The sequence below is a fragment of the Dreissena polymorpha genome, chromosome 5, assembly GCF_020536995.1.
Source record: "Dreissena polymorpha isolate Duluth1 chromosome 5, UMN_Dpol_1.0, whole genome shotgun sequence".
Taxonomy (NCBI): Eukaryota; Metazoa; Mollusca; class Bivalvia; order Myida; family Dreissenidae; genus Dreissena; species Dreissena polymorpha.
Window position 1 is genome coordinate 101,101,337 of NC_068359.1, and position 13,467 is coordinate 101,114,803.

The window sequence follows — 13,467 nt, forward strand, 5'->3', positions numbered from 1 at the left end:
ATCTATTATTCTATGTTTTCGATCAGTGAACATTAGAATATATGAGTTTAACATTTGATAATTAAGCAACATTAGGTACTAAACGAGTAAAATCCTAGAGGATACGTGTGAATCACAACACTCACATCAAGGACAATGTTGATTTGTAGCGTATGTATACATGTTTTCTTAAAGATATACAACTTTAAAAGGCAGTTGATTTGCGGTAATTTAACATTACAATTACAGTCTGCCTTGATCGAACTTATTTCTGCTGTAAACTGATTGATGTGAAATACAATTTGTTTATATATAGGCATATATATTATCTTCTTTGTAAAACCAAGGACCTGTTTGTATAGGTCCACGGTAAAACTGATTAACGCAAGATTGTATTGTCACACAAAATTACATTAGATGCAGTCTTATGAAATGTCCTATACAACTCGCTCATGGTAAACTGCAGTAATCGTGTAAGTTTGGAGTATACTGCAGTAATCGTGTAAGTTTGGAGTATACTGCAATAATCGTGTTAGTTTGGAGTATACTGCAGTAATCGTGTAAGTTTGGAGTATACTGCAGTGATCGTGTAAGTTTGGAGTATATTGCAGTAATCGTGTAAGTTTGGACATGGTTTACAAGTTGTGTGTTGCACTATCCCGACCGACCATATTTTTGTGTACCGACCATTAGCTTTATGGGGATTCCAGGTTTATTTTAGTTCTCAATAATTTGGAACATATTCACTAAATTAAATCTAAATTTATCAAAAAATAAAATATTTATGTAAACAATACGCACATGTAAACAAGACATGATAACATCAATGCGTTTTTATTTGGAGTGAGAGACAGCGAATCAACATTCACAGCATCATTACAGTCAATTGTTAAACCATGACCAGCTGATAAACTATTTATCAAGACATTTGATGTATTTGATATGCTGAAAATGACGTATGTGCGTGTTATTTTGTAAATATTATCTTCCTGGTGTGGATGTGTAGAATAGTGTGTTAATTTGTGTATTGGATAACACTTGGTGCATTAACTAAGCAGTAACATGCAGTTAGATTTATTTATCCGATGGATCTGTATTTGTGTATTTACTGGTTTATAAATAAAGCACGTGTATGTTTTTTATGAAATGCAAAGTTAAGAAAACAAAGCTACAGTTATATTGCCTTTTTAATACGTTATTTAGGACATTGCTATTATTTGTAGAACGTATCGCTGTGGAGTTTATAATCAAAGAATACAACAGTTTTGATTTTGTTAAATATTGTAATAAGTTAACGTGTACGTTTCGTTGTGTCCTTTGTGTAATCATTCTTACAAATAAATTATGTGTATGGAACTCTTGTAATATGCATGCACATAAACTCCGATGCCAAGAAATGGCATTTTGAAAAGTTATTTAAACATGAATGGACATATTAACAAAACGAAATAATCAGACGGTTATATTTTAGTTTCAGGAACAGATTCTTGGGTAAGCCTCGATAATGATGGAAATTCACAAACACGTATAAATACCAGTGTTTTCCACAGGATTTTTGTCAAGCGCCCCGGGGCTGATAGGGGTGGTTGAGGAGGGGTGTCCCCTCCTGACGTTGATTTACATTTCACCCGCAGAGACAAAACGCTGAAATGGACCACTCCATAAACAAAACAATAAAATATAGGGATCGTGAACATGCTGGTGAAGACCCTTCTCTGGACAGTGCATATGCGACACTGTCACTGGGCTCATTATCAGATGCCGAATATGATGATTATAGCGTGCTGCATTCAGATTCAAAAGTATTTCTCAAGGATATTGGCCATGTCAACGAACTGATGCATAATAAAGAGGCTGGAAGGAACGTGCATTATAGTGGAGAAGAACTTAACGAACAAAGCATGTATACAACAACACCAAGTATGAACTTGCGAATCGAAGCGAATGACTATTCATCATATGGTCCTATTGCATTCTGTGTACCCAAGCTGGAACGCTCAGCAAATCAGACGCAAGTATACCCATCTAAAATGCCAATCGTTAACTTTTCAAGAACATTTCTAAGCCCAATCGTATGCACTGTAAGACCATTCAAAATACCAGAAGAGCCATTGTCATGTACAGTCGAACCTGACTGTGATCCAATAGTTCAAAAGTCATCGTGTTGTATCGTCGAAGGCTTGCACCACTCAACGAGTAGAAAAACACAGTCAAATGATTATGTAGAAAAAGATGCTCTCTTTTGTACTGCAAATGGTCTTCACTCAACGAATAAATGTGAGAAAGCAGGATGGTCAGCACTAAAAGGGGAGGTTTTACACGAAAGCTTAACAACACAAATGTCAAGAATAAGAATTGAAAGCTCAATCAAAAAGAGACCAATAAATGTCCACACAACTGTAGAAACTGCTGTACATGATGCGCACATAAGAGCTGAACAAAGTGAGATTATGGCTAGAGAAAATGTCTTCCAGACAATGGTGTCTTGTGAGCCTGTTTCCGTAGACATTGGAAGAAATGAGGAACAAATGCAGACTTACGCAACAGATTATTTATATATCAGTGAGTATAGTCAAATTAAACATTTCATACCGTTTAATAAGGTAAATAAGTATGTAAGTAGCGTGTATTGCACGGTAATGTTACTGATCTTTCATTCAATATGACTCATGCTCATTATTCATTTTATTATAAGTTGTGTGATACTTAGAACCAATGCCGCATGCGTAGAACAATTCTGATTTTCAAACAAGCGCTTGGTTTGATAAACTGGTAAAATGCTCTTCATATAAGTAACATGTAAATGCGGTAAGGCTTAATATTATACCAAATCCATATGCACGGATTGTTTTCATTTCAGGCAAGAAGGACATAGTCATAATACATTCAGAGGACGATATAGTGAGAGCTGCTCACTTTAAAGAATCAATTGAGAAACTTTGCGACAACAAACTAATTCCTGGCGTGACAGTTGATTTGCAGCAGCATATAGATGCAGGCAAGCAAGCCATAGGTAGTCTTGACACTCTACATGACAGATATAGGTGCATTCTGGTTTTTGTAACCGATGCCTTTCAATCAGACGCGTACAAGAAGTTTCACAGCGAATGTGTACTTGTATTCGGGTTGGATTCAGGAGGAGACAAACTCAACCGAGTGGTGCCGGTGTGGGTGGATGCCACACGGAGAACTTGCAAAATACCGTACCTTAAAACGTTGAACGGGATCGCCTACACAGGTAAAACGAGTAACTTCTTCGAAGAACTTATGTTAAAAACTGTAAAGCACTTTCGGGAATTGATTAAATAACTCGACAAGTGCATTGAACAGTAGATCTATGGATGGCTATAGAAACGCAAGTGCCGCAGTTAAATAGCGGGAAGTCAGAATATACCGACATTCCAAGGGTACAACAGTCGCCTTTAGACTGATGTAAATATGACGTTAATAATCGGATTTTGGTCCCTACAATAAAACAAATAATTGTAGAAGTATTAACAGAAGGGGTAGTACTGAAATTTGATATATTGGAAACCTGTTATTTTGAAATCCATTTTAAAGTTAGTATCTGAGTATAAATAACAGAGACTATTTATTACTTTTGACTTCAACGTGTGCAATTTTGCACGGAGAATACAAGTACATGTATATGGTCTGTGACATATTGTCTCATGACGATTAACATGTTTTCCAACATCCATTTGAGGGAACAATAGAGCGGAAATGACGCGAAAAATATGATTTGGAAATGCCCGTTTTTGTATTAGACGCTGAACGTGACGCATGGTATATATTATACCACGTGAAAATTCGTGCGGATCCGTGTTCATGCTAACACACAGGCGGCATAAGCCAGGGGTTGCAAGTACCTCAACTGCTTAACCCTAAACTTCTTACTTGTCTTTCGCATCAGACGTTAATCTGAACTGGTCAGAGCTCCACTAAGTGCTTCAAAAGTGCATTAGTTATCTCCAGAAGACGTTTCTCATAAATCATATATATGGACAAAAACGAGAAAATACGGTGCACATGATAAACTTGTAGAACACGCATTTTTGCTCTTCTTGACGTGGTAAATTTATGCAAATAACACGTGAAATCAAAAGCGTGGACGTTCGATGTTGTTTTGACCGTCAGTAGTGTTCTCAAAATATACAGGCAATTCAAGGAGTCTTAATAAATTATGTTTATGGATATATATGAAATATTTGTTTATACTATTTTGTACATGTTAAATTCGTCAACATTGTGTTTTAAATGCAGTCGGTACATGTATATTCAAGGACTATGCCTATGCTGTTCCGATCGTGTTTATTTGATTTTCGTGTCAATTGTCCATGATTGATGCCATATTGACATGTGATTTGAGAATATTTTATTAAACATATATATATATATATATATATATATATATATATATATATATATATATATATATATATATTTATATATTTATATATAAATTGAATGACGACCTTGTTTGTGTGTTAATAGACTGATTTATTATGAATAAACACTATTTTTGAATTTTTACATCAATTGAATGTGTTGAATTGTATCTTTCATATTTATACATGTACACATTTGACGTCCAATTACTTTTAGTTTTAGGGCAATTAAATAACCAAACTACTTAGACAGTTCAATAAATATGCCTTCTGTGTGATTCGATCAGCTACATTGTGATTTCATCAGCTACAGTATGATTTGATCAGCTTCAATGTGATTTCATCAGCTACAGTGATTTGATCAGCTATAGTGGGATTTGATCAACTTTAGTAAGATTTGATCAGCTACAATGTGATTTGATCAGCTACAATGTGATTTGATCAGCTACAGTGGGATTTGATTAGCTACAGTTGACTTTGATCAGCTACAATGTGATTTGATCAGCTTCAATGTGATTTGATCAGCTACAGTGATTTGATCAGCTTGAGTGGGATTTGATCAGCTACAATGTGATTTGATCAGCTACAGTGTAATTATATAAGCAACAGTGTGATTTGATCAGATCTGTATTGTGTTGTGATCGTGAATATGACCATTCATCAGTCTGTAAGGTGAAATCTAATGATCACTGATGCATTCAGCACTTCATTGGTATGTGACTCACAACATTAGAAAGTAAATAATCTAATTGATTATTCTTTATTCAAATAACAAATTGATTTCTACATTTATGTTAATGAAAATTACATTAGATGTAAATCACTTTGCATTTTTTAGCTTATATCAGACATTTCAGAATTTCTTACACTTTATCTATTTCTTATTTAAGTATGTTCTTGGTACTGTCACTTTCACACAACATCACAATTGATAATTATACTAGTACTAGCAGCGAATGTTCGTGTACTGTAAACAGTACTAAAACACAAATTTCTTATGACCATTCAAGACACGTCATACTGACATTGAATGCAATCCAGTCTGATATGAAAACACTATCTTTTGAAATGTCTTTTACAATCAGAGCAACCTATCAATGCCCTATGTCGTGTAGGACTTATATCAATGCTTTACATTTCAAAAGAATGTCTGGTTGTGTCTCATGTGCATAATTTTGCACTTTTAAGCTCCCTGCAATATACCATGAGCGAGCTTGCTGCCTGAACAGTCAACTGGCTTAAGCACAAATATAATGGTTATAACTTTAAACCACCTGCAGTGGAATAGAAAAATTGTTTGTATCGCCAAAACCATGCATTTTAATATTCTTGAACGACACAAGCATTGGCTTTAGCTTGCAAAATCAGGCCATGGAAGGAAATTCAGTGCTGCTGAATGCTTGCTCTGCTCACACTTCAATGCCAATGTGTTCCTTCTTTTCCCAGTACATGTCCTTTTTCAACGTCAGACAGGGCTTGCTGTCTGGTTGATCGCCGAACGCCACACTACATTATTATAATTTCAGCCTTACTCACTTTTCACAGACCAAAATCAACAAAAGCCTGCAAGCCCTGCACTTGTCAATTATGAACCAGGGTTGCTCAGATAATCCGCTTCATATTAGAGGCTTATACCATTTTCTTGGTCTCAAGTCATGGCATAATTCACACTTTACTGGTCAAAATGCTAATTTTGATACAACTTAATATATTCCTTCTACAGACTGCAAGCGCTGTACGGTGTCACATGTCCTCTACGCTCCACTTGTAGGCGGCGTCAGCAGTGGCCCGTGTCTCTGCTTGTTTAGCGTACACCTGTTTCTCGAAGCCATTAGACCTGTTCACGCCGTCCCATCGATATCCTGGCAGGATGCCAAACCTGTTGGGAGGCGGTGCTGGGCCTTTATAGCGAGGCTTCTCGGCTGAAACAGCAAAAACATATCTGCATTTAAACCGTAGATAATTAAACAAGAATGCCTGAAAGGCCCAAAGTCGCTCACCCGAGATAACAAGATATTATTGGAACAAATCATCTGAGTTTCATGAAGATCGGAAAATAAATGTGGCCTCTAAAGTGTAAACAAGGTTTTACTATAGCCATATTAGGAAAAATGCCCTGCCCCCTGGCAGCCATGTTTTTCAACCAACCGGCATCATTTTCGAACTCTTAAAAGATATTATCGGGATAAATCTTCTGACCAAGTTTCATGAAGATCAGACAGTAAATGTGGCCTCTAGAGTGTTAACAAGATTTTACTATAGCCATATAAGGAAAAATGCCCCGCCCCTTGGAAGCCATGTTTTTCAAGCAAACATAATTATTTCAAACTCATCCAAGATATCATTGAGACCAATCTTCTGACCACATTTCATGAAGATTGGACAATAAATGTGGCCTCTAGAGTGTTAACAAAGTTTTACTAAAGCCATGTATAGCCATATAAGGAAAAATGCCCCGCCCCTGGTGACCATGTTTTTAAAGCAACCAAAACCATTTTCGAACTCATCCAAGATATCATTGGGACAAATCTTCTGACCAAGTTTCATGAGGATCAGAAAATAAATGTGGCCTCTAGAGTGTTAACAAAGTTTAACTAAAGCCATATAAGGAAAAATGCCCCGCCCCCAAGGTGGACATGTTTTTCATCCAACCGGCATCATTTTTGAACTCTTCCAAGATATTATTGGGATGAATCTTCTGACCAACTTTCATGAAGATTGGACTATAAATGTGACCTCTAGAGTGTTAACAAGATTTTACTATAGCCATATACAGGTATATGAAGCCATTTACGGAAAAATGCCCCGCCCCTTGGCAGCCATGTTTTTCAAGCAAAGGTTACCATTTCTGAACTCATCCAAGATATCATTGGGACAAATCTTCTGACCATTTTTCATGACGATCGGAAAATAAATGTGGCCTCTAGAGTGTTAACAAGATTTTACTATAGCCATATAAGGAAAAATGCCCTCCCCCCCCCTGGTGGCCATGTTTTTTAACCAACCGGCATCATTTTCGAACTCATCCAAGGTATTATTGTGATGAATCTTCTGACCAAGTTTCATGAAGATCAGAAATAAATGTGGCCTCTAGAGTTTTAACAAGATTTTACTATAGCCATATAAGGAAAAATGCCCCGCCCTTGGCAGCCATGTTTTTCAAGCAAACGTAACCATTTTCTAACTTATCCAAAAATCATTGAGACCAATTTTCTGACCAAATTTCATGAAGATGGGACAATAAATGTGGCCTCTAGAGAGTTAACAAGGCAAATGTTGACGGCGCACGACGGACAAAAAGCGATCACAAAGGCTCACCATGAGCAAGTTGTGCTCAGGTGAGCTAAAAAAGCATTTACTGGGATCAACAAAATTTAGATTTAAAATACTTGTTGAAGCACATTGGTAGGACAGACTATAGAGATTTGCAAATTTTACATTTTTAATGTAAAGATTTGAAATAAAGTGTGTATTCAAACTGTTAAAATTGCAATATTTTGATAGCACAAAAGTAAAAAAAAAATATTCTGGTACTTTTCTAATACGCGTAAAAAGGATTGATTGAACAACCGTAACATATCAATATGTATTTGAATTGCAAAAAGAGCAAAGTATTTTCGTCTCTTTTTTCTCTAGATATCAATCACTTTTTCTTTTAAATAAAGACAAGCACTTTCAGGCACAAATAAAGCCTTTACCATCATTTTTCATGATGTCAATTTGTCAAGAAAAATCTCCACTTTTAATTAAACTTATACACTTTAATAAAATAAAATGAAATATTATATGTTATGCTTTTGACTAACCATGCATTTGTTGGACAAATAATAAGAGTGTATTACCCTGTTAGTATAAGCAAATTAATGGACTTGCATAAGTGTATAAGGAAATTTCATAAATGTATCTTTTGACCCACATAGTGCAATACACTTAATGCATGTTTGTAAACAGGACACACAGTACGTGAATGTCAAACAATTATAATATTTACACATTTTAGTACCGGAAAAAATAGGGACTGGGTCCTTCTTTAAAAAACAACAATATTGAAATGTTCAGTGATTCATTATCTACATTAAATATACATAAATGTATAAATGTTGGGTGTAGAAAAATAGAGTTTGATACACTTACCGGGTACTTCTTAAACAGATAATTTAACAAAATGGCATTTCAAAAGAATAAAAGAAACAATGTAAGATTTTTGGTAGGTAGATTTTTCAAAGAAATTACCATCAGTATACATTAGAACTACTTACAAAATATAATAGAGAGGGATATGTATATGATAGAGTACTGCTTACATTGTGTAACAAATGTATTCTTAATTTTATATAAATTTATATAAATTTAACCTTTTGTTGGTCCGGTTGATTTTGACTTCTTTTTTTTAATAAATGCCAGCATAGGATCTTCTGCTCTGTCCATATCCTTCAGCATTTGGTCGAGATCTTCGTCGTCACGGTAGCGGGCCAAGGGCTTATCAGCTTCATGAAGGGCCTCATTTAACTTCTCTGATTGCTTCTCAATCTGCTTCAGTCTAAAGAATCAATAATATTTTAGTCATGCTTTAGGAAAACAGGGTTAAATGCTTATTATCCCCATGCTTTTTAAAAAGCGTGGGGATATTGTGGTTATCTCCGCCGTCCGTCTGTCCGTCCTGGCCACTATCTCCTCCTACACTATAAGTACTAGAACCTTGAAACTTACACACATGGTAGCTATGAGCATATGTGCGACCCTGCACTACTTGGAATTTTGATCTGACCTCTGGGTCAAAAGTATTGGGGGTTGGGGCGGGGCCGGGTTAGAGATTTTCACTCATTTTTTTACGTTATTTTACTATAATTTCTTCATTTCTACACCGATTGTCTTCAAATTGATACCAAACCTCTCTTATGACAATACGGTCAATCTCAACTATGCATGGCCCCATTACCAACCCTAGGGCGCCCCGCCCACCCAAAATTGCAGTTTTACTATAATTTCTTCATTTCTACACCGATTCACTTCAAATTGATACTGAACCTTTCTTATGACAATACGGTCAATCTCAGCTATGCATGGCCCCATTACCAACCCTGGGGCACCTCACCCACATAGGCCATGCCCACCCGAAATTGCCTTTTACTATAATTTCTTCATTTCTACACCGATTCACTTCAAAATGATACTGAACCTCTCTTATGACAATACGGTTAATCTCAACTATGCATGGCCCCATTACCAACCCTGGGGTGCCCCGCCCACCCACAATTGCCTTTTACTGTAATTTCTTCATCTCTACACCGATTCACTTCAAATTGATACTGAACCTCTTTTATGACAATACAGTCAATCTCAACTATGCATGGCCCCATTACCAACCCTGGGGCGCCCCGCCCACATAGGCCACGCCCACCCAAAATTGCCTTTTACTATAATTTCTTCATTTCTACACCGATTTACTTCAATTGATACTGAACCTCTCTTATGACAATACGGTCAATCTCAACTATGTTTGGCCCCATTACCAACCCTGGGGCACCCCAACCACATAGGCTATGCCCATCCAAAATTGCCTTTTACTATAATTTCTTCATTTCTACAATTTACTTCTAATTGATACTGAACTTCTCTTATGACAATACGGTCAATCTCAACTATGCATGGCCCCATTACCAACCCTGGGGCGCCCCTGGGTCAAACATGCGGCGTGGGGATACACGTCAGCCTTTGCCGTGCCATTTCTAGTTTATAAATTGTTGTAAAGTGTGCAGTCTGTACAGGCTAAACAGGGACTACACTTTCCGCCTTACATTGATTAATGCTAAGAACAGTCTTCCATTCAAAAGACAATAAAAGCTGAAAGTGTTGCCCTGATTAGCCTGCGCAGACATCACAAACTAATCTGGAAAGACACTTTATGCACATGCAGTATGCCCAGTAGCCTGCGCAGACATCACAAACTAATCTGGAAAGACACTTTTTGCACATGCAGTATGCCCAGTAGCCTGCGCAGACATCACAAACTAATCTGGAAAGACACTTTATGCACATGCAGTATGCCCAGTAGCCTGCGCAGACATCACAAACTAATCTGGAAAGACACTTTATGCACATGCAGTATGCCCAGTAGCCTGCGCAGACATCACAAACTAATCTGGAAAGACACTTTATGCACATGCAGTATGCCCAGTAGCCTGCGCAGACATCACAAACTAATCTGGAAAGACACTTTATGCACATGCAGTATGCCCAGTAGCCTGCGCAGACATCACAAACTAATCTGGAAAGACACTTTATGCACATGCAGTATGCCCAGTAGCCTGCGCAGACATCACAAACTAATCTGGAAAGACACTTTATGCACATGCAGTATGCCCAGTAGCCTGCGCAGACATCACAAACTAATCTGGAAAGACACTTTATGCACATGCAGTATGCCCAGTAGCCTGCGCAGACATCACAAACTAATCTGGAAAGACACTTTATGCACATGCAGTATGCCCAGTTTTTATAGAGCAAGACTCATATTTAATTAATTAATTGACATGTGCATATTTTTTTTGTATTGTATACAAATGTAAGTTCAAATAAAATATCAAGAAATAAACAAAAATGTTAACACAAACATATATGTTCGATTCTTGAAAAAAAAATGAAAAAAGTTTAAATGGGAATATGGACGATATTTCCCGTTAAACATATACATCTAACAAGGGGTGGATCGTACGCAAGTAACTGGCGTGGCGTAAGTGAGAAAAATAGTAACTGGTGTTCAAAATGGCGGTTAACGGGTGAATTGTGAATGTTTTCGTCGGAGTTTTTGAAAGGTTTGTACATTTACGATACTTATTCGACACTCTACTTACGTGCAGGATGATCTACTGATATCCATTTAACCTCGGTATAAATCCTACTGATGAATAATCAACATTAAAAAAGTTATTGAAGACTTTATGCACAAGATTCTCATTGTTTACGATTGACACGGTTCATTGTATGTGCATTTTTATGCCATATATAAGGGTTTCTCAGCAGTTTGTATGGAAAGGTGGACTCAAAAACCATTATAGTTTACCTTTTATGAGCACCAGGATGCTTCCAACAGGCAATCGCAATATATGCATCAAAATTCGAAAATTAAATCCCATTTCAATAACTGGTGAGCACAGTACCCCCACTTTCAGTAACTTGTGTTTATTCAAAAAGCACACTAGATATGTGTACATACAAACAAGGCTTGAAATCACCAACGTTTAAGTCTGATTTATAGACTCAGACTTAAAAAAAGAATCGATATATCATTTTATCTTTAATTCGTATCATACAAAAATCACATTTAACATAAAGAGATTAACACAAAGACCACAGTATGTGCAATACATAACTGACAAGTATATCGTATGGTTATGACAAGTTCGAAGGTAGTGACAACTTTATATATATCTGTGCTTCAGTATATACATTCATAATCAGTGAGAATAATGAAATGAGAAAGAACAATACAATAAAAGTGTTTTGCAAATATTTCATTAAACATTATTTTAATTCCAGTTCGTTTCGGATGAAGACAGCCAAAGCACGCCGCTACGAGACACCTGATGACGTCACGGAGGAGATGCGTCCGACTGAAACTGACAGTCGCCACATTGCATTGGACTCGTCGAGGATATCACGAATTGTTGTTCGGTATAATAAGCACTTTTTGTTTATTTATCTCTAAATGCTTCTATTGTTATATTGAATGAGTCTATCAAATTTAAAATAAAAAGACGAACAAAACAAGAACTGTCTCCAGAGGATGACACATGGCCCCGATGATATTAGAGAAATGGACATGAGTCGTACGCACGACTTTTTTTCTTTCTGTGCTTCAAATTTGTTCCAAGCTATTTCAATTCCATTGATGAATGACAAGCATGCGGACCGGAGACACCTATAAATGCACACTCCTTAAAAGTCTAAGCGTGCCTTGATCTTTGAGAAAGGGACTGGGAACTTGTGAGCGACATTTCTGACAATGTTATTTAAATTATTACATTAATATTAAATATATGGACCTGATATACCTATAAAAGCACAATCATGATATATGACCTTGACAGTCTAAGTATGATTTTGACCTATGACGTAGGTACCTGGATCTTCCGCGCGACATTTCGCTATACTGTTCTTTTGCATTTGAGTCAGGTTATTTTAAAATCCATCCAATAATGAACAAGATATAGACAGGACGCGCCATCAATGCAAAATTATTAATTATGACATAGACAGGCTAATTGTGACATTGACCTTTGTGATAGGGACCTGCTGGGAATTGCGCGTGACGATTCCTCTGCGCTATGCATGTGTGCTAAGTTGATTTAAAATCCATAGATTAATAACAAAGATATGGACCGGAAACACAATTATGGACAGACTTACAGACTGACAGACGGTGCAAAGACTATATATCTTCCTTGGGGAACATCATAACGCATTATTCAAATTTAATTGCAGTTTTTGGATTTCTCTCTCTATGCTACAAACACTTATGTTTCAGAAACCATGAGTTTGACATAAGGGCTCCGCACAAAGGAAAGAAGGGAACGATAAGCAACCTCGGTGGAATTCCGAAAGGCGTTCATTCGATTCGGGAACACTTCAAAGTTAATGAATCAAAAATACTACCTTTTTTAAGACTAGGCATTTCATCTCATGATTTAAACGAACTCTAAATAAAACAAATAATGCTCGTTTCATAATAGCTGATTTAAAGTGACTTTGACATTAAAAAGGGATTCATATTGACAATGTTGTTTTAATCATAAATAAATGATTTTGTCTAAGCAAAGAATAAGTAATGCAACGGATATCATTTCATGTTAGCAGTACTTGAACTTGACATTATTTTAAAATACGGGTTGTTTACCCTTTTCTGAAATGTCAACATTTTATATAACCGTACTAAATTCATAAATAATTGTCTTGTAAAATAGTCAGATATGTGTTTGTTAATACTGTCGAATGTAATATAATAATATTTATGTTAAAAAATATTTTTGTAAGTTGCTTACCTGCCCAGGGTTAACACAAGACTGCCAAGCAAGTGTTTGTATAACAGAACAACTATACG

The 13,467-nt window shown here is 36.4% G+C and overlaps 2 protein-coding genes across 2 annotated transcripts in view; one reads left to right on the plus strand and one right to left on the minus strand.

Moving 5' to 3' along the window:
• LOC127881225 (uncharacterized) lies at window positions 1–5,193 on the plus strand. Its single transcript, XM_052428958.1, has 3 exons — window positions 1–150; window positions 1,451–2,541; window positions 2,840–5,193. The coding sequence occupies exons 2-3, from the start codon at window positions 1,629–1,631 to the stop codon at window positions 3,286–3,288; spliced, it is 1,362 nt and encodes a 453-aa protein (XP_052284918.1). The 5' UTR covers window positions 1–150; window positions 1,451–1,628; the 3' UTR covers window positions 3,289–5,193.
• The window catches only part of LOC127881224 (BUD13 homolog), a 23,387-nt gene continuing 15,031 nt past the window's right edge, over window positions 5,112–13,467 (minus strand). Inside the window, exons 5-6 of the mRNA XM_052428957.1 lie at window positions 8,723–8,907; window positions 5,112–6,289 (exon numbers count right to left, since the gene is read on the minus strand). Of these exons, the coding sequence (XP_052284917.1) occupies window positions 6,111–6,289; window positions 8,723–8,907 (364 nt within the window). The 3' untranslated portion in view covers window positions 5,112–6,110. The remainder of the gene's footprint in view (window positions 6,290–8,722; window positions 8,908–13,467) is intronic.

What these genes read in the sequence shown, in the direction of transcription:
- LOC127881225 (XM_052428958.1), top strand. Translation starts at nt 1,629, where the DNA reads ATGGACCACTCCATAAACAAAACAATAAAATATAGGGATCGTGAACAT. An exon ending in AACAGATTATTTATATATCA is followed by an intron (nt 2,542 to 2,839) that starts GTGAGTATAGTC and finishes TTTTCATTTCAG; the next exon opens with GCAAGAAGGACATAGTCATA.